Source organism: Mixophyes fleayi, chromosome 2 (assembly GCF_038048845.1).
Source record: "Mixophyes fleayi isolate aMixFle1 chromosome 2, aMixFle1.hap1, whole genome shotgun sequence".
Classification (NCBI taxonomy): domain Eukaryota; kingdom Metazoa; phylum Chordata; class Amphibia; order Anura; family Limnodynastidae; genus Mixophyes; species Mixophyes fleayi.
The window spans coordinates 86919271-86943811 of NC_134403.1; the positions used below are offsets into that span (position 1 = coordinate 86919271).

Here is a 24541-nt window from a genome sequence, read left to right on the forward strand (position 1 = left end):
TATCTCCTGTCCAAATTTTGCTGGAAGAAGAAAATGCTATTAAATATAATAGTTTGCACACTTATGGCACAAAATAAGCGTGAGATTTTTGTTTTTAATTTGCATATGTGTACATAAGTGTTTGTATTTTAAGTGTTGCACAGGAACACAGCATTTTAACCTTGGGAATATGTTTGTACATTATTTTCATGAATACAACTTTATTGGTCACAGTCACAACTACAAGTAATAAAAGTTGAAGTCAACTTGGGAAAACATCAGCATTTCTTTTTCTTGAGCTCAGTAGTTTTGGAGGTTGACTACTATCTGATCCTTTCTGGACCTGACTGTGCCCAACAACGACACATATATGCCTCTACATTGCCCCTCCTTTTTTTTTTTTTATATTGTGAAACTCAAACTGCCAGGAAGAGGACAGTAGCTCAGATAGCATGTGTTACAACAGTGGTATGCAAAAAGAGCATTTCCGAACACACAGCACGTCGCTTCTTGAAGTTGATGGGCTACAGCAGCAGAGGACCACACCGGGTTCCACTTCAGTTTCCTATGTACCCACTGTAGCCTCAGCTGACTGAACACTTGAAGATTGGAAAACCGTTACAAGGTCTGACAAATACTTCCTGCTTTGACATGCAGATGGTAGGGCCTGAACTTGGTGTAAGCAGCATGAATCCATAGATACACCCTGGCTTGTTTCAACGGTGCAGGCCGGTGGTAGTTTAGTTTAGTTGGAATGTTTGTTTTCATGGCACACCCTGGCCACTTAATACCAGTCGGGCATCATTTTAAATGCCCTAACTTACCTGAGTATTGTTACTGACTGTGCATCTCTTTTATGGCTACAGTCCAACTTCTAGTAGTACTTCCAGCAGGATAACACGACCCATCACAAAACACATCATCTCAAGCTGGTTCGACGAATGTGAGACAATAATAATGAATTCATTGTACTGCAATTTACTCCACAGTCACCAAATCTCAATCAAATAGAGCACATTTGGGATGCGATGGCACAGGAGATTCATAGCGTGAATGTGCAGCCGACAAATCTGCAGCAACTGATTGATGCATGGACCAGAATATTTAACCAATGTTTTCAACAACTTTTTAAATCCATTTACCGATATATAATCGGCCACATTATTAAAACCACTGACAAGTGAAGAGACTAACATTGATTATCTTGTTACAGTGGCACCTGTCAAGGGGTGAGAAATAATAAGCAGTAAGTGAACAGTCAGTTCTCAAAGTTGATGTAGTGGAAGCAGGAAAAATGGGCAAGTGTAATGATCTGACAAGATGCAAATTGTAAGGGCTAGATAACTGGGTCAGAGCATCTCCCACGTCTTGTAGGGTGTTCCTGGTATGCAGTGGTTACTACCTACCAAAAATGGTCCAAGTAAGGACAAGTGGTGGATCGGCAACATGTATCATGGGCTCCCAAGGCTCAGTGATGTGCGTCGGGAGTGAAGACTAGCCTGTCTGGTCCAATTCCACAGAAGAGCTACTGTAGCAGAAATGACTGAAAAGTTAATGCTGGCTATCATAAAAAGGTGTCAGCACACAGTGTATTGCATATTGCTACATATGGGGCTGCGTAGATACAAACTGGTCAGTGCTCATGTCCACCGCTAAAAAACCCCTGCAATGGGCATGTGAGCACCAGAACTTGGCTTGAAGCAATGGAAGACAGTAGCCTGGTGTGATGTTTTCTTTTGCATCATGTGGACGGCCGGATATCCCCTGATGGCATTGGCCTCTTTCAGCAAGGTAATGTGCCCTTCCACACTGCAAGAATTTTTCAGGAATGGTTTGAGGAACATGACAAAGCGTTCATAGTATTGCCTTTGGCCTCCAAACTCCCCAGATCTCAATCTGATTGAGCATCTGTGGGATGTGCTGGTAAAACAAGTCCGAGCAATGAAGGCTCCACGTCGCAACTTAAAGGAACTGCTGCTAATGTCTTGGTGTCGTATACCACAGGACACCTTCAGAGATCTTGTGGAGTCCATGAGAGATAACATTTCTCAATCTTGCACTCGGTGGCCAGTTTGGTTTTATAATTTTATATATTGTATAAACACACACAGTGGAAGTGGAAACTTAGAAATGGCAGTATGGAAATGTAAGAAAACTGAATCTGACAGTTTTACTATTAAAGCATTGGGAGAAGTGGTGTGTGTGTGTATACATTTACCCTCAGTGCCACTTTTTGTTTTAGATTTAGTGGTTCTTTATCTGAGTTCTATAAATTTAGGTTCAGTATTGCTAAAAATGTGGTGAATGGGAAATTGGGGGCATGTAAAAAATATAAGAATCTCTGCTCTATACATAACTCTTTAGTGCATGACTGGTGTTTTATTCATAGACCTGGTATTATAGAGATATGTAACAAATGGCTATGTAGGAATTTTTAGTACAGTAATATTTGATTTTGGGCTTAATGTTTTTAATTATTCATTTTGCAGTTTCTTATTTAAAATACCATGTTATAAAGATGCCTTTTGATAGTTTTTTTTTTTTTTTTTTTGTCCTTTTCTTGATATTGCAGTTGGCAGAGCTCAAGCAGGAATGCCTGGCCCGCGGCTTGGAGGTGAAGGGCAACAAGAGCGATTTGGTCAATAGACTTCAGGCATATCTAGAGGAACACGGTTGGGAAAAGCTAATTTTTCACTTGAGCTCTCTTTTAACTTTGCTTAAATTGTCTCTGAAGTGAAACTACATTTAAATGACTCCTAAGTAAAAGCAACTTTGTAGCTTAAACATATTTAGCATTAGTATAAATCAGTGGACAAGCAGTAGAATTATCCGCCACATGGAGACAAATCCCCATGTGTGTAGCATGCACTTGGGGGTAGAAGCCAATAAGATATTTAATGAGTCAATGAAGATGTAAAAACAATCACTTCAATGGAAATAACTCCCAAAATGTATTTCAATATATTTTGCTGAACATTTATAGAATGGCAATTACCTGACCAATGTCATTGTATAATTGAAATAATACAATGGTGTGTGCATGTGTAATAATTCCTTATTGTCATTCTTTCTACAGCCGAAGAGGAGGCCAATGAAGAAGATGTTTTAGGAGATGAAACTGAGGTAAACTTCCATTCAGATCATAAATTATAAGTCATTTCTCCCCAGAAGACATTTCATACGGTGTGTGTGGAACAACTTGACTGCCTTGTAAACTAACATTTTATATATGTCCCATTTTATATTTGTCATGAACCTCTTTATGACTGGGTGATGTCACTGTGGCATCACCTCAATTCCTTTAGGAGTGGATAATTGTTTAATAGTGCAGGGGATGGGTCACATAGCATACCAGAAAATGTTGTCAGCCGGGTGGCATTAAGAAGGAGCCGGGTGGGGTCAGTGTAATAATTGCCTACACCTGCCAGGACTGGTCCGACCAGTGATCAGTGGTCTAACACACACTGCTGGCTCTAGTGCTCACATAGTGCCTGGTCTAATAGAATAAACCATTGTTTCTCCTAAAATAATAAGACTCTGTTGGGCTCCAATAGCCAGGTGGCAAGTAAAAACAGCCGGATGGAGCATCCGGGAAAGAGATGCTGGGGAGAACACTGCATAGGTCTTTTCCCTAACACTATCAGATCGAGTGCAGTCTCTAGCAAGCTGCTATGGGAATCCAGTGTATGTTAGTGTGCATAAGAGATTCATCAGATCTTCCCTTTATCATAAAGACTCTCCAGCTCCATATAACCTCATCAGTTTTTGTTTGACAGTCACACATTCTGGATGAGTGTTACACATCCCATTGTTGGAAAACTCACATGATACTTTAAACCAGCAAAGGCAACCCAGTTGTGTTATTTGAGTGTGTACAGTCTGGATAGAGATGCACACACTGTGTGTATGTTCTGTGCACATTCCCAACATTCTTCTCTCCTTCTAAATTGTGCTTTTAAGATGCATATAAGCCCCCTGTTGGCTACCATATTCCATGTTTTTGTCCCTTGCGTGGGGTTTATTTATTTTTAAATGTACTTATACCATTGTTATAGAATGTACACATTTTCACAATGGTAGATCTTTTGAAAACCAGTGATAGTTGTTTGTATTTACTGCAGATGTTTGGATCAAAAAATAAGTGTGTCCCACTGTTTGCCTTGTTTAAATACAAAATGGGTGTATATGTTTTGCATTATATTATTATTATTATTATTATTATTATTATTATTTTCATTTATTTGTTGGGCGCCACAAGGTATCCGCAGCGCCGCACACAGTAGTAACAGTAGACTATACAGGGTGAAACCATACAGAACAATGAACAAAAAGTACCAATACTTCAGAAACTCCGACTAGTCATATGCAGTAAAGACGGAGCGGAAGAACGGGTATGGAGACAGGAGGGGAGGGGGCCCTGCTCATACGAGCTTACATCCTAAGGGAGGGTAAACAGACCAGGCACAAGAGGAGCCAGTTGAGGCAAGAGGAGAGAAGGGAGGACGAGCAAAGAGAGGTGATTGGGGTTAAGTAGATGGTTGGTAGGCTTTGAGGAAGAGGTGAGTTTTGAGTGCACGTTTGAAGGAGCACAGAGTAGGAGAGAGACGGATGGAACGAGGGAGGTCGTTCCAGAGAAGGGGGGATGCACAGGAAAAGTCTTGGATTCTGGAGTGGGAAGAGGTGATAAGAGTGGAGGAGAGGCAGCGGTCGTTGGACGAGCGCAGGGAGTGGGCAGGAGTGTGAATGGAGAGGAGGTTAGAGATATAAGGGGCAGTAGAGTTGGAGAGAGCCTTGTAAGTGGTGGTGAGGAGTTTGAAAAGGATTCTGTAGGGGAAGGGGAGCCAGTGTAAGGCGAGGCAGAGGAGGAGCGGCGTGAGAGGAAGATGAGTTTTGCGGCCGCATTGAGTATAGAGCGGAGTATATAGTGTGTGTTTAAGGTATTTCTTTCAGTCTGGTTATATATGCAAAGCTAGAAGATTATATTCTTGTATCTTTGGAGCTATGTGAGGGAAATAAGCAGATCCCACTGTGTCTAATAGTCTGATCTTTTCTCAACTTTGTCGGTGTCCTTTTGTTTACCTCACTCCATCTAAAATTCCACTTTTAGTTAGTCTGAAGGGTATTTTCTGAAAAAAACCTCCTGTCTACAATGGTCAAGCTGTAGAGTGCCCTGGATGCAGAAGTTTGCAGTGATGTTCTGCTTTGGCTTATTTGTGTCCTGCTGATGTCACGTTATCCTCCTACCTGCAATTATCCCATTGCTTGTATATTTACACCACCAGTTCCACAATGTCTGAAACGTACACAAATTAAGGATGCAACTTCTTTCTTCATTTCCAGGAAGAAGAACAAAAGCCTCCTGAAGCTCCAGTCAAGCAGGATGAGCCTTCTGAAAAAACAGAAGAAACGTAAGGACATAATTTTACCTTCTCACAGGGCAGCTTGTGGATCTCTCATGTCTATTTACCCATATTTTTGTCATGTTGGAACTTAATATGTGATGGGCACAGACTGCTTTGTAAGAGTTTGACAGAATTTTTACAGTTTGTATTGGTGGAGTCTGTTTAAATCAACTAATTTAACTGGTGATTGGGCCTGGACAACAGGGTGCTGCAGATCATGTTGCTTGTCTGAGACTATCTTTATCCACTTTTGAAACTTCCCTCCAGACGGTTACAGAGAATTAAAACAGGGGGCGCTGTCCATTACATTGCATTCTGAATTAAGAAGAATCTGATGATAGTGCATGATTACTGCCATGAATACTATAGTTTTTCACTTGGGTACAAATCAACCCTTCTGTCAGAATAGTATTTATTTTAATAAGCCGTAGTTTTGTGTGTGTGTTTTATATGTGCTGTAGATTTCATGAAAGAAAAATATATCGCAGGCTGTCTGAAGACCTAACAATGACTGTGACCTGTTTGTTAACAATACGGACAGTCTGAATCATTTGATTTTTTTTATTCTTCTGGTATTTAAAGTTACCAGGCAATGAGTTCTAGGCACAGGCTGGTGTATGCTGGTCATTTGTACTGTATAATATATAATGAATTTTTTTTATAAATATGATCGTCTTTATTAGTTAGCTGTGCCTTGTGTGTGTATTGTGCTTTGCCACACCTGCTAATGTGTAAAGCACCTCCAGTCATTTATTTCTATTACATTTTTTAACTTGGTTCTCACATTTTCATAGCTATCTACTACTTGATCAAGACTGTCCTTTAAATATTGTACCACTTCTGTAGGATTTAGCCCCTGTTCCATTGGCCTTTACTTTACATTAGCACAGCAAGCCCTATGCCAATGCAGATATGCACATGGCTAACTTTGGATACTTATGCCCAAGTGTTGTACTGAACATTTATTGAGGTAAAATAAAAGTAAATCATACTTATACTGTGTGTTCACATTTGCGGTGCCTTTGTGACAGCTTGTTTTAATGCAATTTACTGCTAAGTTGCAAATATTCACCTGTTTAAACATGTGGTTCTGTGTTCCACACAGTTAGTGATGTTGTATTGTCCATTCTGGCCTGTTGCAGCTTTCTGTGTAAGGAAATTTTGACAGATAAATCTGTAATATATAACAAGAGTAGTCAACAGTGTAGTAAGTCAAATTAAGATGGGGGGGGGTAAATATAAGACCTCAGCTGCAATTTAACTGTTACATTGTATGGTGCTATGACAGGGTGCACCTCCTATGCCACCCTGTCTGTTGTTGCTGGGGACCGGCTGGGCCTTTTTTTTTTTTTCCCAAATGTGCCCCTCAGGTCGCAGTAGGAGGAGCCTGCTGCCACCACTAGGCTCCTACACCGGTGCCTAGAACCTCTACCTTCTTCCCATGAACTCTTCCTTTAGGACAGGGTTGCTGTGGATGGTTCCCTCTGGCCTATCACACTGGCCAGAGCTGCAGGGTAGCGGGCAGGGCGTTGGTACTGGAATGCCGGGTACCGACCTCAGAACAGTCGGATAACGGAGATTAGATTTGGTCTAATCTGCAAGTCACAGGAATTACAGCAGGTAAATAGTCGTCAAGCGCAGGATCTTGAAACAATGATGTTTTATTAGCTAAAGTAGCCCTTATAAGGACAATTACATGGCAGTTTGTGGTACTAGCGATCTTTCCAGAAGTTAGATGGTTTAATACTAATACATTGTCAAACAGTGCACTTTCTATACAGATTTACAGATACCTTGGCAGGAGGTAATCCAGCCTCCTGCCCCTCTAACCAATCCAGGTGCTTCATGCAGCCTGCACAGAATTCATCCTGGAGGGGTTTAACACCTTTTTACATTGCTGCTAGCGGCCCCACTTTGTCTGATGTTTTCTATTGGATGTTTACCATCAGGATATAACATTTCTCTAATCTTGCTTTGAATGCAATTTAAATTGCAAAATTCGCATTCATCTGTGATCACTTGCATAGGGAGTCTACCAACAAGTATTATTACCTCCTCCTGTCTTTCAGGCTAAACAGATGTTTTAGTCACTCAGAAATGAAAAGGTCTAACATGAGATTTCCTGTCCCCAGACAGTTGCAAAACCCAGACATGACATAGTGTCTTAGAAGTCAATACATTTCCACACATACCAATATAAAAAGATAAGTACATTTGCAATGATATACAAAGGTGCACTGCACTCCTAATTAAAATACATATCTCCAATAATATATTTCTTCGTGATCCAGCCACAAATAAATACTTTATAAGTGATCCAGCCCCAGGCGCTATAAAGAAAAACTTTAATAAATAATGAACCCATAAGAAATTCATAGTTTGTGACCAGAATACATTTTACAGTTTTGCTATGTGTTGGTTGAACAGAATAACTTATGTCCAACTTTGTAAACCATGGAGAACTCCACTTTGCGCTTGGTTTTCTTTCTTGTAAGATGGGGCTTTCATAAAGTAGTAAATAAAAATACACTATTTTTTTTTTTTTTTTTTATCTTAAAAGCATTATGCAAGCAAAAACAGGCACAAATAGAAAATTATACTTTTACATGATTCTGCTATAGTTGCATAGTACAGCTTTTAGAAATTTACCCCCCAAATTAATTGGTTTGTTCTCCCCAGTGTAGGAATACCAAATATATGTATGATGCAATTAAAGCTTGTAAGGCTTCTCCTGACCCCCCAACACCCCCCGCCTCTTTTCCTTAAGTGTTTTTAACTAGTGAAGCCTTCTGAGATCTGCCTTATTGCCAGTGTTGGCCAATACAGTATTTTCTGGAACTAGCAGTCACTGTTAAAATGCAGGTTACATTGGATCGATCTTTTCTGAAACAGATGTCTACTGCAGCTTCCCTTTGTTTCGTTAAGTCCTTGGCAATGTCACCATTGTGATCTCACAGTATTTGCTATTATAAATTTTGAGCTGAGAATAGCACTTATTTTTAGTGCTGTTATTCAACGATTGCATGGCGGGAAACCAAAGTAACAAGATCCTGAGGCTGCCATGGACAGCCAAGTTCCTTATATGAGATGACACAGGTCTGCCATAACCAGTCTTCTTTGAAGGATAATTCCACCTTTTAATATCTCTAACAAAGCCAATAGCTTCTAAATAAATGTTTTTATTATTGTAACCCCAGAAATACCTTTTGAAGATAGCTTCTGTTAATCACTTTCAAAATGCTGGCCTGGTATGGCGAAGGGCAGCCTGTAAAGACATAACTGCACTGATTGTGGCAGACAACTACATGTACAATGTTGCATTGCAATATCTTGTGTCTCCCCCTGTGAAATAATCACCCAGATACCATCAGTTTGGTTGGTCCAGCTTGTGTTTAAGTCCTTCTGGCCAGAGCAGACATGGAATATGAAGTGGAAGTGTTTAGGACTACAGTCTGTTATCTAGAGCAATCAACCTGAACTGTAATTACCGTATTTCCCCATGTATAAGACGCACCTTTTTCCCACAAATTTTGGGTCTAAAAAAAAAAGGTGCTTCTTATACACTGCAAGTCTTACTTACCTCAATGAAGAAGTCTGCACCTGGATGTGAGAGAGGAGTCCCCGCTGGCTGTATGGAACAGCATGTCTTCCCTGGTTGTATGGAACAGCGTGTCCCTGCTGGCAGGAGCCATCCCTATGCGAGCTTTAACCCAGCGATTAAGAGGAGCAGTGGGGGTAACTTGCACTAGAGGCTCCAGTGATGAGGTGCTGTCTCCGATCGATCTGAGTGAACCGGAAGTCTCGCCGCGTAACCGGAAGTAGCGGGTCCGCCTGGCTGTTCCAACTCCATCCCCTGGTCTCCACCGGAAACAGGCCACAATTGCCGTGATAGGCGCTCCGAGAGGTACGGCACTCAGCTAGGAGCCACCAGGGCCAGGGGGGGACTCTTAGAAGGCAGGGGCACCCGGGAATCGGGAAACCGCCAGGAGGGCAGCATGCTCAGAGCATCAGATGGCGCGGGACGTCCAGCCGGCCGTGGGAGACCCCAGTCGTCTCAGGAAGCTTTTTTTTTCTTTCATTTTGGGCCCCAAAATTAAGGTGCGTCTTATACTTGGGGAAATACGGTATTTCACAATAGGTATCTACTAATGTAATGCTCGCTAGTACCATGTTGTATTGGCAAATAAGTTGTTACCATTAAATCTACCAGGCTCAAACATACCTGTTTGAAAGTGGAACTATCGGGTTGGAGTAATGTACATTTGCCATTAACCTAAATCTTGCAGTTTGGTCTATAAAAATTATTAACCCCTTTGTAACTGCAGCTGTGATGTATTTGTTGGGATATTTTATGCTGTAGTATAGGTATAAATGTCTGCCACTTAAATGTAAGTAAACTCAGCTGTGGGCAGAAAAATATAATTGTGCCCTATTACCTTTGTCTTAATATGCATTCTTGAATTTTACTGCTTGAATATTTTTCCACAGCTGCTGGGAGACTGTTCCATGGGTCTATCGCCCTTTCTGTAAAAAGATAAATCCATATTTCCGTGTTATCCTTCAGACTCTCTCTCCAATTTCAGAGTATTTCCTTGTTCTACAAATCTGCTTTACCTTCTTGATTATGCTTTTTAGCAGCCTTTCTCTTAATTTTTCTATGTTATTATGGTTTCTTTGAAGATAGGGGAACTGTACACATTACTTGTGGTGAGGTTTTTCCAGTGACCTATAAAATGTCAATGTAGCATCCCTCTATCTGTATATCCAGGTATTCTATAGACTTTTCCTACTGCTTGCATATACCTTCATATTGTCTGAAACTATGAATCCAAGGTGTGTTTCGTTGTTACACAACCATTCAATCTATATACTGCTTTTATAGTTGTGTCTCCCAACCTTGATTTTACATTTTGCTGTATTCAATGTAAGATTTTACACTTTAGTGCATTGCTCTACTTTCTCAATCTCTACATTTGTTTTAATCATTCCTGGCTATCAGCCCTATTACAAATCTTTGTATCTGCCAATACACATACATTCCCTTTTATAACACAAGTAATATAACTTATGAATGCATGAAACAAAATAATACCTAGAGCTGATCCAAGAGGTACTTTAGTTTTCCACCAGATTTGTTTGAGTTGGTCTCCCAACTTCAGCTCTACACTGGATCTTGTTGCTTGGCTGACTGTACATAGTCAAAAATCCTGGTTTTTGTTTTTGGTAAAGTGATTCCATTAATTTTCTTCTATTAATGTGAGTCTCACTGTGGTGGAAAAAGGTAATACAATCAATATTACTCGAGTGTTGCCAATATACTAGGTACAGAAACCTGGCTACATGTCTGAATGGATCGAAACATAACCTAGGCAGATGCGACCTACCAAAGATTTCTTGTGGTCCCCACCCTCCTTGTCGCACTCCATTGACTCGATTGTACAATGTTAAAAATTTTTCAATACTAAGCAGACCCCTTCAAGAAAGAAAAGCATTATGTGTGAGTTCAACGCACAGTATTTTGTATTATCACACTACCATTTGTATAGTCAGGTTGAAGACTATGTATCTTAACTTATTAGGTTCTTTCTCATGTTCGGAAAGATGGCTTTCACAAAATGTAAAAATACTGGTATCGTTGTTATATGTTGCCAAGCAAAGTTGTTTTGCGAACCCTATAGATTTATTATGTATAACTACTGACAAGTTGTTTTTTATATATATATATATATATGACAAACAAGATGCCATATAATGGAAATAACTGTTTTTCTTTTGGTTAATATTGTGGAAATCTCTATAAAGCATTTTAAAGCTGCTTTAGTGCTCTGGGTATATTGCAGTCCGAGGTTAAAAAATGTTATTCGTTTAAGGTGCCCATACCTGCTGCATTTTTAACCCGGCAATTTTATACCCGATTGTGGCATTATAAACATTGCAATTTGTGGCCAAAGACAACTGGCCATGATCAACAGCTGATCAGAATTTATCATTTGTCCTATCAGATAGTTGCCACATCTGGCTGTGTGTATGGTCATCTGAAAACGCTAATGGTGCCCTATTGCACCTTCATTTTAGTCTGAGTACCGAACCATTGTTTCAAGGCCATGTCCCTCATGACCAAGGCTTAGGTGCAGAAGGGGTTGTATATGGGCACCGTTTAACCTCAATATACGACTCATTCATACAGAACATTTCCTTACCAAAGATAGCATATTTTTTTTTTATACAGTTGTTTAAAATAAAACTAAGTTTTAATATTAGAAAATGACCATACCTTTTTGAAGTGGTGTACAGCATATAGTTTATGGGATGTTACATCTTGCCTCTCGCAAACATCTGGAAAGCGATTTTGTAACGTTCAGTAACAGCTGAGCTTTAAATATAAATATATGCTGTCTTGCGTAGATACGTTGTGCATGTAGTAAATTTGATACCCATTTGTTGTGCTGTTCTATATTATTTAGATTTATTGAATATGCTCCTTTATTCATGAAAGATACCAACAAGAAACAAGTGGCAAAGAATGAATGGCACAAAGTATTCAGAAAATGCTAGCTCGGAGCTGGTAGTCAGGATTTTTCAGATCTTTTTTTTTTTTCCCAGCTAATCCAAGGCAATGTAATTATTGACTGGGTTATGTGTGGAGTAAAATTTTTTTTTTTTTTTTTTGTAGTTTTTATTTTCAATGCTAGTGTGAATATGCCCGTAAGGTGCACATTTTTCCCCTTTTTAGTGTTCTCAGATAGACTTAGACTTATAGCTTCTACTACACTACACGTTTGTCCTGCCACTATCTCTTAAGTTTTACTTCATGAAAAGGGCTTAGCTCCTGCAGCAGGGTATCTACCTAACCATTCATTTTACTCTTTATTCCTCCCCTTTCATGAGGCTGTTTCCCATGCTGATTACAAAGGATCTTTTCAGATAAACTTTCATCTTAATCTTCTCAAATGTGTATTCTGATGTCGCTAAAAAGAGGATTAGCTGACATGTAAATTCAGGTTTTGTCTGTTTTATATTTAGGCGTGAAATACTTTTTGATAATCTGAGTTGTACACGGACAAATGAAGGCGTGCATCACGCTATGCATTATTTTGAAGAAATCTGTTAGATAAATATTTTACTGGAGGGGTCCCAGAATCCGACTTCATTTTGCTATAGAATTTCGTTACAATGAATAGAGACCTGGGGGTACAGTGCCACACAAGATGGCAATCCACACAGTGAGGATGTGCTAAACTGACCAGCTGTGTGTACGCAGAGGCTGCCCAGTGTTTTCTGATCTGCTGAGTGTCACAGATACCAGTTATTGATCCCTTAGTCCCACTGATTTTGCTTTCATTTATTTCCTTGCTTTCAAATTCTAATACAGCATTTTAGCCCACAAACTACTGTAGTGATGATACTGTCTGTGTCTCCAGAGCTTTGTAAAAATTGTTGTGGTTCCAAAAGTTTACATGTTGGTTTGTTTTTTTTTTTTTTTCCTTAATACACTTATCAGTTAACAGGCTATAATTGTAGTACATCTGACTTTTAGGTCCCAGTCTCCTTTTTTCCAGCAGATGGCACTGTGTACTCATTCATTCACCAATAATACCTTGCTGCATTTGTGTGCAACCCTTTTTTTTTTTTTATGAAGTGTGAATGGTGTTAATGTTTGGAGGCATGCATGAATGGTATCAAGGTAATTATAGAATTTTCAAGTTCAGGCCCCCAGATCAGAAGTACTGGTGATGTACGTGTGTGTGTTTAGTGTTAAATATTTAGAGTTAAATATTTCTGGTTATTTGTGTTTCCATATTAGTAAAGAGTAAATGAGTCATTTAGGTAATCTAATCTGTCAATTGGCAATTCACTACATTGATGGAATAGGCCAGTGGTTCCCAAAATTTTTCAGTTTGCGGCACCCTTAGTCTCCAGAATTTTTTCAAGGCACCCCTCCAAAATAATTAGAGCAGTCCCGTTTTATAAGTAGTTGGGTCAAAATAACGTAATAAGCATTTAGGTCAGGACAGAAATACTTAGTAAGTTGTTTGCAAAAATAATACACATAAATGCAAGGGAAAAGAATATTTTTATAGATTTATTTTCAATTCTATTTCTGTCAAGGAATAATTTACAGCTAATAAGAGGAATAAGATCAAACAAAATAAAACCTGTACAAACATCACACTGTGCCCCTTCACCCTCACTTTGCCCCTCCATTGCTGTTTCCTATCGCCATTTCCCATCCATTTCTTTACTTCTATTTCTTCTGTCTTCTTACCAATCTGGTGGCACCCGGGACCCAGCATCCTCCTCTCTCCTGCCGCTCCTCACTGAATATGTCTGACATGATGACGTCACGTCCATCAGTCAGTGAGAAGCGAGGAGGGAGGATGCTGGGTCCTGGGCGTCACCAGATTGGTGACTGTGCCGCGGCGCACACTTTGGGGACCGCTGGAATAGGCTATTCAATATAATGTATGTCAAAAGATATTCTTTGTAACTCGCTAGGTCTGTCATTGTCTCCAGTGCATGTTGTATGGCTCTCCTCCCAGAAATCTTCTACACCATTTTGCTCCTGTGAAGTGATCCAAAACCTTTTTTTTATGTTTTCATGAAAAAGCTTTTTAGAATAGATTTAATTAAGTGCTTATGACCACTAGTTGGTTGATCCCCTATTATGCACCAAACATGCCTATTAGAAAACCTTCAAGCCTGAAGCCTTTTACATCCTAAAATGGCATGCTCCTGGTTGTTTTTTATGTTCCAAATATAAACTTTTTAATTCGGCTCTGGCCATAGCAATATGAAAGACATTAGCACATGAGATGGTAATATTTTTATGGCAGTATAGGAAGCTTGTGTATAGAAACAAGAGTATTTGTCTAATGCTCAATTTGTCTACTAGAAATATGGGAAAATAGCTAGACTAATGTAACACACATGTTGACCAAAGAGGCGTACAATAGAACGACTTTTAGTATTTTACACCTTGCAGTGAAAGTGATGTTGTATAGTGCCAGCTTGTGCAGGTGATATGTGTGAGCTGAGCAGGTGTTGCCGTGTGCTTTAAAGGGCCACAACATGCCTTGTTTAATTAGTAACCCTTAGACAGAACAGACTTGGTGGTCTTGTTGTAGATTTGTTTGGAATGGACACATTGTCTTGTGACCTAATGTTACCTTGACTAAACAAGGGACATAAAGAAAATTGCATGTTTAAAAATGCCTTTTGATGAGCCCTGAAACCTGTGGCACATATTGACTTCTCTGGGGTGTGTGGAATGGCACGTCCTGTCCTCTGACCCCACTGTGCTTCCTGTGAAAGTTGTTAAACCTTTTACTGCCCCATGGGAAAAATCTCTTCCAGGATTTGGGAACAAAAGCATTGCAGCGTTCCCCCTGAGCGAGCACCTCTGCCTTTATAGGGCTCTTACGACCCACACTTTATGAGAGAAAGCTTTTTAAGGGCTGACGCCACTTTACTTTCATTTTCCTTTAAAGCCTGGGAACTTCCTAGAAAGAAAATGTTCTTGTGCCATGACCATAGGGACAAGTGGCACTTTCATCATCTCACTATAAATAGAATATTACTCCTTAAACATCTTTCCTCTGGGAAAACACACTCTGCTCATCCAGATGATCATCTTGTGTATTCAGGAGAAGGACATACACCATATACAAAGTCGGTGTGGCTGCTGGTAGATAATGCGGAAGCCTCCAATCCAAGTAACTGAAAGATTAATGGACCATCAAGGTCCAAAGGCTTTGTTTGTGGACTTACTTGAACTCTTCTCCTTATTGCTATAGTTGTATATGCAGTTTAAGCTGTATGAAATAGGTTGCATTCCAATTAGTTCACTTTCTCTCTTTTGCAGTATCTTGACAATTAGTGTCACACTAGGTATAAGGTTTATAATTTAAATCTTTTACCCCTTGCTGTTTTGAGTCTAGCAATAAAAGTGGGCATAAGGCATAATTGTGTACATTCTTTTAAAAAACCTTCACATGATTGCTCCTTTTTTAAGGTTTTAAAATAATATATTTATTATGACTGAGGACTGCATATTACAACTTCTCTATTTTTATTATAAACACTGAACTTCCACAATTGTCTGTTTACCATGTGTATTTCTCATTTTGTATACATTTTAATATTTTCTCATTTTTTACTAGGGAAGCGGAGAAAAAGGTGGTGAAAATTACGAGTGAAACCCTTCAGGTTGATGTGAGACATTACAATTTGTTCCCTTTTTTTTTTTCTTTTTTTTTTCTTTTATTATAACACATCTGGAGAAATTCCAGGGATCTGCTGCATCTAAAAAAAATATGTTGCTGATCCTTTTGTGATTCATTTCTTTTGAGGTCTGTGGAATCACAGGTTCGCCGATTCCTGAATTCTGCATTTTTTCCACTCCTGGGTTGCATACAGAATATTTTTTTTGTTTGTTTTTGTTTTGGTTTTTTTACACGTTGTCATTTACGTTAGATTAGACAGAGTTGGTTTTTTTGGGGGTTTTTCTTTAGATAAAATTGTGAATGGACAAACCTACAGTCTTGATTCCAGAGTAGAAATCTTGAAAAGTACAATTCAGATATCTGTTTAAAAGAAATAAGTAAAATTTTTAACTGTCTCTCTATCTCTGCCTCCCCTCCACACCACCTTAAAATGTTTGACTGTGGAGCACATTATCAAAGGGTCATCCCTGGTGAGGAGATGCCTTGTCCTTGTAATGGTTTACACAAATATTTAAATTTTATTTTGTTGCCATATAACTGCAAAGTCATGTGTTTCAAAAAACACATTTTTATGTGGTAACCGTTTTTACAGAGACTTCAGAAAAGAGCAGAGAGGTTCAATGTTCCTGCCAGCGTGGATAATAAAAAGGCAGCTCGTGCCATTCGGTAAGTGATGGTGTTTTTTGTGTTTCAGCAACACTTACTAATTAGTTTATGGTAGTAAAGGTTTTATTCCCCTTCACCCCCCCCCCCCCCCCACACACACATGATTTACGATTTATAATAAAATAAAGATAATGAATTAAAGGAAATAAAGATTGACCACATCGTACCAGCTTTATGTGCTAACGCTTTGCTTTTTTTCCCCCCCCTCTCCATTTTAAGGTTTGGTATTCCATCCACTGAGCAGAAAGGTGAGCTCTTATGCAGCAGTGCTTACTTACAGAACTGCTTCTTATAGCAGCTCTGCTGATTGTAACCATCAGAGTCGTAACTTGAAATTTTAGCCCTGGTAACTATATAGTGAAAATCATAAACAGATTTTCTAGCTGCTTCTTACAGCAAAGTTGTTTTGTTACTCCTGCTATTGTACGAGTTATATTGAATCTATTTATGTTTTACATTTCAGGCCAGGCAACGGGGGAGAAATCCACGGTGAGCTTTTCATTTTTAACTAAGTAAATTCATGGTAATGGACAGTGTTTGTTGGCTTTTAAATTTGTTCTATTTCATTGTCTTGTAAGGAGTAATTAAACATATGACACACACAAAATTACAGATATTCATACATTACTGGGAATATTTGTGAAGGTCCGATGGTGGTAAATCGCTTTTTTTTTTATTTTCTAATGCTATTTGTACAGACCTCATTTGTCCTAATCTTGAGCAATGCACAAGTCTGTCTGCTTATCATGATTCTTGCTCTTATAGGTGAATATTGAGAAGCTGAAAGAGAGAGCACAGAGATTTGGTGTCAGCGTGTCTCCTGTCACAAGGAAGGTAAGTAATTCACACAATATTCAAAATATATCTAGATTGCTGTAAAGTGACACATGCAATAAAGTGGTATAGTGCTTTGTTCCATATGTCGAAATGAGAAATATTTGGCTTACTCTAAGTTCTGGAAAGAGAGAACATATCTAATACTTTCCAGTCCTTGTTACATGTGTTTAGTTTATTCTTCAAATCCATTGAAATTTCCCATTTGGGTCGGTTAACCCTAATTCTAGTCATTTTAATGGTATTGCATACATTGTCCAAATTACAGTTTTCGGCATATGATAAAATTACAAAAAATGTTGGGCATTGAATACAGTGACATTACTCTTTAATTATGATCAGGTTACTATCAAAGTACATGGTTGTCAAACAATTTATCAATCTAAAAAAAAAACCTCCCATGCAACAATACTATTTTGTTCATCATTGCTTTTCTACAAGTGCAGGAAATGCTTACTGAGGTGTAAGCTGTCCTGAGCTATTCTGTCTCTCTCTCTCTGATCTGCATTGTTATATTATGGAAGCCTTTACAGCTTAATAGCTCTATGGCATTCCCAGTTTATGGAGCAGACAATAATTTACTCCATGTAAACCTGCCATATACTTTCTGTATCTTTAGTCAAGTGTTTCCTCTTTTGTAGTGCTGCTGTGTAGTGGCATTGTTTCAAGGTTTCATCATCTGGTGTATGTCGATAGTGCTTAAGCCATTCATATACTTCATTTGTAGGTATGCTTTCTAAACTTGAAATATGGTCTTTAGAGAAGACACAAGGGGACCTGTTGTTTTGCATAACCTGCTGTCACACGGAAGCAAGGGAGGAGAGTAACAGCCCTTTATCTAATCAAACAATCCTTAGCTTGGAAGAATCCTTGTAATGTGTGTATATTTGACCCTCCCAGGTATACGCTCCTCTGTCACGCCTTCATCCGATCGCAATCCCAACTCAAGCAAAGTAAACCTCACACTGCAGTGTTAGTCTGCAACAATCTGCATTTATGAGGGTCTTTAACTGCCTTTGTCCTGCAATGTGCATGACATAGTCACACCTCCCTGTTTGGAAGGTTATTGCTGCGTTTTAATAAATGTAAGAACCCCTTCTCCCAGCTCATTTATGGCTTCTTTTTAATCCTTTTTTTTTTTTTGAGCTACTTTTAAGACCCCCCTCACCCTTTTTTCCCCTTTATTAAGGAGTATTTTGTAAGTTTTTGCAGTATGTCATGCTGAGAAACTTTCATACGCTTCACCTTCTCTGAAAAACCTGCATTTTAAACACCTTCTAAAAGTAGTATTCGTTCTCCATTATTATATAAAATAGTTTATTTGTTTTCTCTTTGTGTATAGCCTAGAACTCACTGCAGATGTCCATGCTGTGATTTAGTCACTAACTAACAAGTTCTTCATTGACTGCATGCATGAATTACATGTGCATGCATCCTGCATGGAGTCCGTTACCATGATCTTGTCATGCCAACAATGCCTGAAGATGTATTCTTAATATAGTTTAATACATATATTACCATAAATCAAAACTTGGAAGTTTGTCTTGTTGATATTATCATAGTTCTAGTCAACGTGATCATGTAGAACTGGGATTGGTTTACCCCATCAGTAGTGAGCTGCTTTTATGAAGGTGATGAGACTTGTGTGAACACCATTGATCCAGCTTCTGCTTTTTACTGTTGCCCTGGTGTATGTCGGCTATCAAAGGAGAATGACATAACGAGTTACATATACCTGGTCCTACCCTGTGCTGTAAGGTTCTTGTAGTTAAAATGTTATGTCCATGTCTAAAAGATTTGACGCTGCAGTTATTGCTTTTTGTTTTTGTTTTTCATTGAGGGGTTCTTTCTTTGTACTAGATTATATCCTTGTTTTACCGAGCCTTTATAGAAAACAGCCAATATACCTTTACTTATGAACATATTATGATGATTTCAGTCTGGGGTAACATGTTTTGTTTTATATAGGAATTCAAATTCTGTCCATGTATTTGTTATTCATGTTTTAATTTACAATACGGTATAAAGCATTGTGGTAAAGGCTTCCAGTATGGCTCCCGAGATTGATAATGGATAACAAAGGTGGTGAGAATTAGCTATTACTACCGAGTTGTTGTGGCATGCTGTGCTTTAAATGGTACTGAGAAACAGTGCATTTTCTTGTGTCTATAGAGAGCACTCAATAAATATTAAACCCACAATGTAATGGCATGATTAGATCCTAATTATTATTGGGACAGATACACTGCAGCAATACCTAATAAAACATAAAGGTTGTGAGAATTATTTAGAGCATATTATACTGAAAACTCTGATAATAAATGATTCTTTACCAGTACTGTGCCCTTCTGCACACCCAGAAATCTGGTTTAGAGCAGCCCTTCCTAACCTGAGTGACTCCAACCTTGTCACCCCTCCATCTTTCCCCCCTTTTAATTCTTCTTAATGAGGGCATATTTTAAATGTTGGTCCCTGCGGAATTGTGGTCATTCATTGCTGAAGATTAGCTGCCCCAAGCTGGCAGGCAAAATATTTGATGACGTTTTTTTGTGGCAGGCGAGAGGCAGAGGTCAGCAGTCCTGTGGGGATAATGTGTGTGTACAAAATATCTACAGAAGAGGGTGGGGGACACGAGAAGAATGGGTATGATTGTTTTAGGTTCACATACGTGCTTAATTCAGATTTTTTTTATGATTATTATTTTACCTGCTTATTTTCTGCAGCGCTAGGAAATTAATTCTCCTGGTTCTAGATCTGTCAGTATGTTGTTCCAAAAAGAAAAGTCCATTGAGAGAATATTTTCTTATTACCAGGTATTATAGGTGTATATTGCACTTTTGTAATGTTGCCAGTAGCCTTCTAGTCTTCACCATTAAATGTAATATATCTTCAGAAAGCAATATACGTTGTACTTTTAGGTCATTAAAGGTGTGTAATCTGAGCACAGAAAGCAGAAGAGGGTTTTCTATATTTTCTGAAAGAGTTAACTTGTAGTCTTGATTTTCTTATTTTCATAGAAGGAATGGCAAAATGCTCATATGTTGTGGTTGCATACAACTGCGCCAAGTAACATGTTTAGGCTTGCTGCCTTTTGGAGTCCATTTTCTATAGCTATGTAATTGTTTGAAATATCAAATGCATCAATCAACATGTTTGTTGAGCAGTATCTCATATTTGTATACTGGTTATGAAAACAGAACATTTATCGGCTCTTGTTGTCCAATCCTGCCAGACCCAATGGTTCCTTATTGGGACTGGCTTTCTTTGTTTCCCAGCGTATATCATGTGGTGGTCACAAGCTCCATTAGACATTAATATATAGGCGGAAGTCAATTGCTAGGCACTTTTCATGTTGTGGATGTAGTCATGCTCTGATTTACCTACTACTTTTCACCCTATATCATGGTTATCTAAAATTGTGCTTCATGGTCTCCAGCAGAAACTGTGAATACCTACTGCTGTAAAATATTATAAATATATGAAGGTGCCAATATGTTCTGGGATCACACAAAGCCAGTGACATATTTAAGCATAAAATGCTAGTTATTACCTTGCTTCAGATAAGGGTATATTTTACCTTACCTTTTTTTTTCTTCCATAATGGTATTAATTGGCTACTTGGTGATGCACGTGTGCTATAGATTGACACTTTTACATTAAAACTATGCAACTGAACACCTCATATGTTTGGTATAAATGATAAGCAAGTGCTGTTAATGTAAATAAACTGGTATGAAATATATCCTTCTATTTGGTGCTTAACAATGCCATTAATTACAATCATTGCTTAATGGTGTCGCCTGTCTCCCATAATTTGTTTTGAAAGAGTTCTGTGATGGAATGGATAACTTGGTGGAGCAAATGCCTAGATAAGATGAGGGTAACCACAATCAGCTTGTCTTTGTCCCAAGATGACAATTATATGTAATAAGTAACACGTCTCAAAGTAAATATAATATTTATTTTGTGTCTGCATCATCTCCAGCGCTTTCTAATTGGGAACAAACACTGTAATAGAACAATAACCAAGAAAAAGGGGCCCTGCTTGCACAGGGCTCAATGTACAATGATGATGAACCTCCAACTGTATATTATTGGGCTATTAGAAGTTATATTGGTTCCATGACCATATAAAGGAACAATGTCTTGGGTTACAGAAATCCAAAATTACTTCTTATACTTGCTTATAACTGTTTTCATAATTCCTTATATAACTCTAGGCTTTCTAATTCACACTAAAGTAAAATGATCACAGGACTGATTGGGGACTTCTAATATCCTTGTGTGTCACCCCAGAATGTGTATTATCTCTTATATTCCTGCTAAAAGCAAGAATGTTCTCTTCCTAGAATTCCAACCATGGTGCTTTTTCTGTGCACTCTTAAATGATCATTTTATTCATCATCTACACCACTTGTAGGTCCCTATTTTTGATCTGGTCATCTACATTGTGTACTTGTGCAGAAGAACACGACATATATCTCATATTGATCTCGGACTCTTGACTTGTGTTGTTTTATATTGCTACCTGATTTAATAAATCGTCTTGTATATTTTGTTTTTAGCTGTGAGGTATTGAGAGAGTTAAAAATATTTAAAGAAAAATAAATATAAAAAAAAATAATCCCTTTACCAAAAATCTTAGAATGGGGGAAGCTGCCCTTACTGTAAAGGGTCACCTGGCTTGTTTTTAGCTATATCTGCTGTGAGACAAAACTTGTCTTTGTGCCTGGCACTCATACATCTTATCTAATCGGCCTCCCCCCACTATTCTGGTTCAATGAGCGTCGTGATGAGCCATTCAGTCCGGAGCCACCAACCCTGCTTGTCGGAGCATAGTGGTGTAAATAAAACACAGAATTGTACAGCATTACATGTAACAAGTCATTTGCTTCCCAGCATTTTACTATCCCGATGGAAACAATCCAAAGATACCTCCCCCCTGCCCCCCCTAAGATCAGTCAATGCTGTCATCTAGTGAATTGCCCAGCATATGCAGTGCTATATGTAGAAAAGTCCCTCACAGGAGCAGTCACGCACACTGCATATCAAACTGAAAGAGCAACTGAGGTGAACTCCTCTGCGATCACTGACTGTGCACTAAACACAGCAAAACTAGTGTATAACAAAATCACCACATGTTAACACTGCTGCCATTGATTACGAAAACAATTATGGCAAGAACATATCTGTCAGATATCATCTAAGGTAAAGTAATTGTTCCACCCAATATTAGACCAGTAGTGTTTTATGTATGGAATGCTATATTTGCCTGTATGGCCTCAATTTCAATCATCCATTTTTTTGTTTTATTATTTTTTACATTTGTTGTGAATCTTTTTTGGGGTTTTTTTCTCTGTATATTCTATGTCAATGCAGATTTTTTTTGTTAATTGCTTCCACATTATTACATTTCATTGTGTACCAACTCTGATTTTTCGTTTCTTAAACTTAAATAATGGTAATTGCTTGCCAACTACTGATGGATTGGCCAGGTTAATGCTGTCAAAAAGAACCAACTTCAGAAACAAAACCTATCGAGTTATCATAATGCAGATATATTGAAAACATGCCCTGCCAATCCTGTTAGGGTGAAAGTAATTTATATAAATGCAAATTTTCCGCCCCACCCTGGCAACAAAGGCAGATATCTTTCGGTCCACTGGTCATCCCTGCTGCTCTAATCGCAGGGGCTAATGTGGCTTTCAAATGGCTCTCAGCCCACGCTCCATTGCCTCTTTTCTCCTACAGGCAGAGTTCTAATCCAGAATACTATTTCCCGCCCCTCCAGTTCTTACTACCACAGAGTTTAGTAAAGCTCTCTCCTTATTACAAGCAAGCTATGCGTTTGTTTAAATAAGTGATTTTATTTTTCTCATATGTTGCCTTAACATAAAAATCAGGGGTTTTTTTGTTTTTGTTTTTAATTAAAATTATAAATCAACATATAAAGTCTTTCCTTTCATAAAATGAAAACAACTTTAATTATTTAAATAGTGGGAAACACTCAGTTCATTATGGTGGTCAAACTGACAGCTCAACTTAATATTTCAGACTTAATTATTTTTTGGACTGTTCCAGTGACTTTTTTTTTTTTCTTTCTATAACTGTTTTATGCATATGAAATCAAATGATTTATGTTCTTGCATTCTTGGGTCATTTGAATTTGCATCATAGATCTACTTTTACTGTAACACCTTTGTTGGGAAAAGTACAAATGAAAGCGCCCCCAACTTTCCACCTTTCCTAGTGTTGTACGGGACCTACACCTAGTTTGGGTATGACAAACTGTTATAATAGAGTATCTTGGAGTCGTGTAGATACAACTCTCCCTAATACAGTGTACATATACCCTACATGAGAGCTCTAGCAACATGTTCTAAATTTGCAGCCAATAAGTACATGGTTTTCATTTTGCATTTAGCATTATTTATGCTGCAAAAGAATACCACAATGTCCAGAATGCATTGTAGTCCACTGCAGAAACCAGGCATAGATGTGACATACAGATGTGATGTCTTAGTGAGTCTTATCTATTTCCATTTAATTTTTATTATTTTTTTCCCATAAAAGTCAAGTGTAAGAGGTTATGGTAAGCCTTTTTTTGGTGTGTGCGGTGTAGGGGTGCGCGCGAGGGCGGTATTCTGAAAATTTGTCTAAGGCGACGAGAAACCTTGCACCAGCCCTGTATTCTCACCACAAGATATACAGAAAAGTAGTAGGCTGAACAGTAGGGATTCAGCTCCTTCAGAAACAATTATCTGTCCATAAAGACTTTGGGAGTGAGATGTGTTTTGCTGAGTGTTTATGGGGAGGGGGGGGGGGGATTAAATAAAACTTCACATCAGTTTCGCATCAACACAAAAAGAAAAAACAAATATCCATGGGGGTTTTATTTATCAGTTCCAGTCACATTCCTCTGTAATGAATGTCAATACTGGCACAGGAAAAATAGCTTAGCCTATCAAATATAATAGTCTACATGCAACTGAATCTATGGTCTGCTTTACAATAAAACATTAATTTAACACCTCAAGGTCCACAATACAAAATGTTATAGTCTATGGTCATCAAAAAAACTGTTGTTACTATTTACTTCCCAACAACTTTTAAATACGCTTTACTTAGCCACTGTGCCTAAGTCTTTTATAGCACGATGTGCTTACACCACTGTATTAATGGATTGTTTGCTACACGTTGCCCCCACCCAGAGAAGCTTTACCTGCTCCAGCTGTCCAGATGCAGTGATATTTGATGCAGGATGCTGTCCAGACCTCACTGCTTAGCAGGGGCAAACGCAGGATTTGTAGAGATGAGGTATATAGGTGTAAAATTTCAGAACAAAAAAAACGTGACACAATAAGCCGACAACAGACGATTATTTGTGATGATTTGAGTCCATGCACTTGTTAAAAGCAATGGACATCTTTCCTTTAA

General features: G+C 38.5%; 1 protein-coding gene across 1 annotated transcript in view; it reads left to right on the forward strand.

The window, feature by feature from the left end:
- SARNP (SAP domain containing ribonucleoprotein) overlaps positions 1–24541 on the forward strand; it is a 47583-nt gene that overhangs the window by 5667 nt on the left and 17375 nt on the right. Inside the window, exons 2-9 of the mRNA XM_075199541.1 lie at positions 2552–2651; positions 3056–3102; positions 5320–5387; positions 15542–15593; positions 16197–16270; positions 16490–16518; positions 16734–16759; positions 17036–17104. Coding sequence (XP_075055642.1) covers positions 2552–2651; positions 3056–3102; positions 5320–5387; positions 15542–15593; positions 16197–16270; positions 16490–16518; positions 16734–16759; positions 17036–17104 — 465 coding nt within the window. The remainder of the gene's footprint in view (positions 1–2551; positions 2652–3055; positions 3103–5319; positions 5388–15541; positions 15594–16196; positions 16271–16489; positions 16519–16733; positions 16760–17035; positions 17105–24541) is intronic.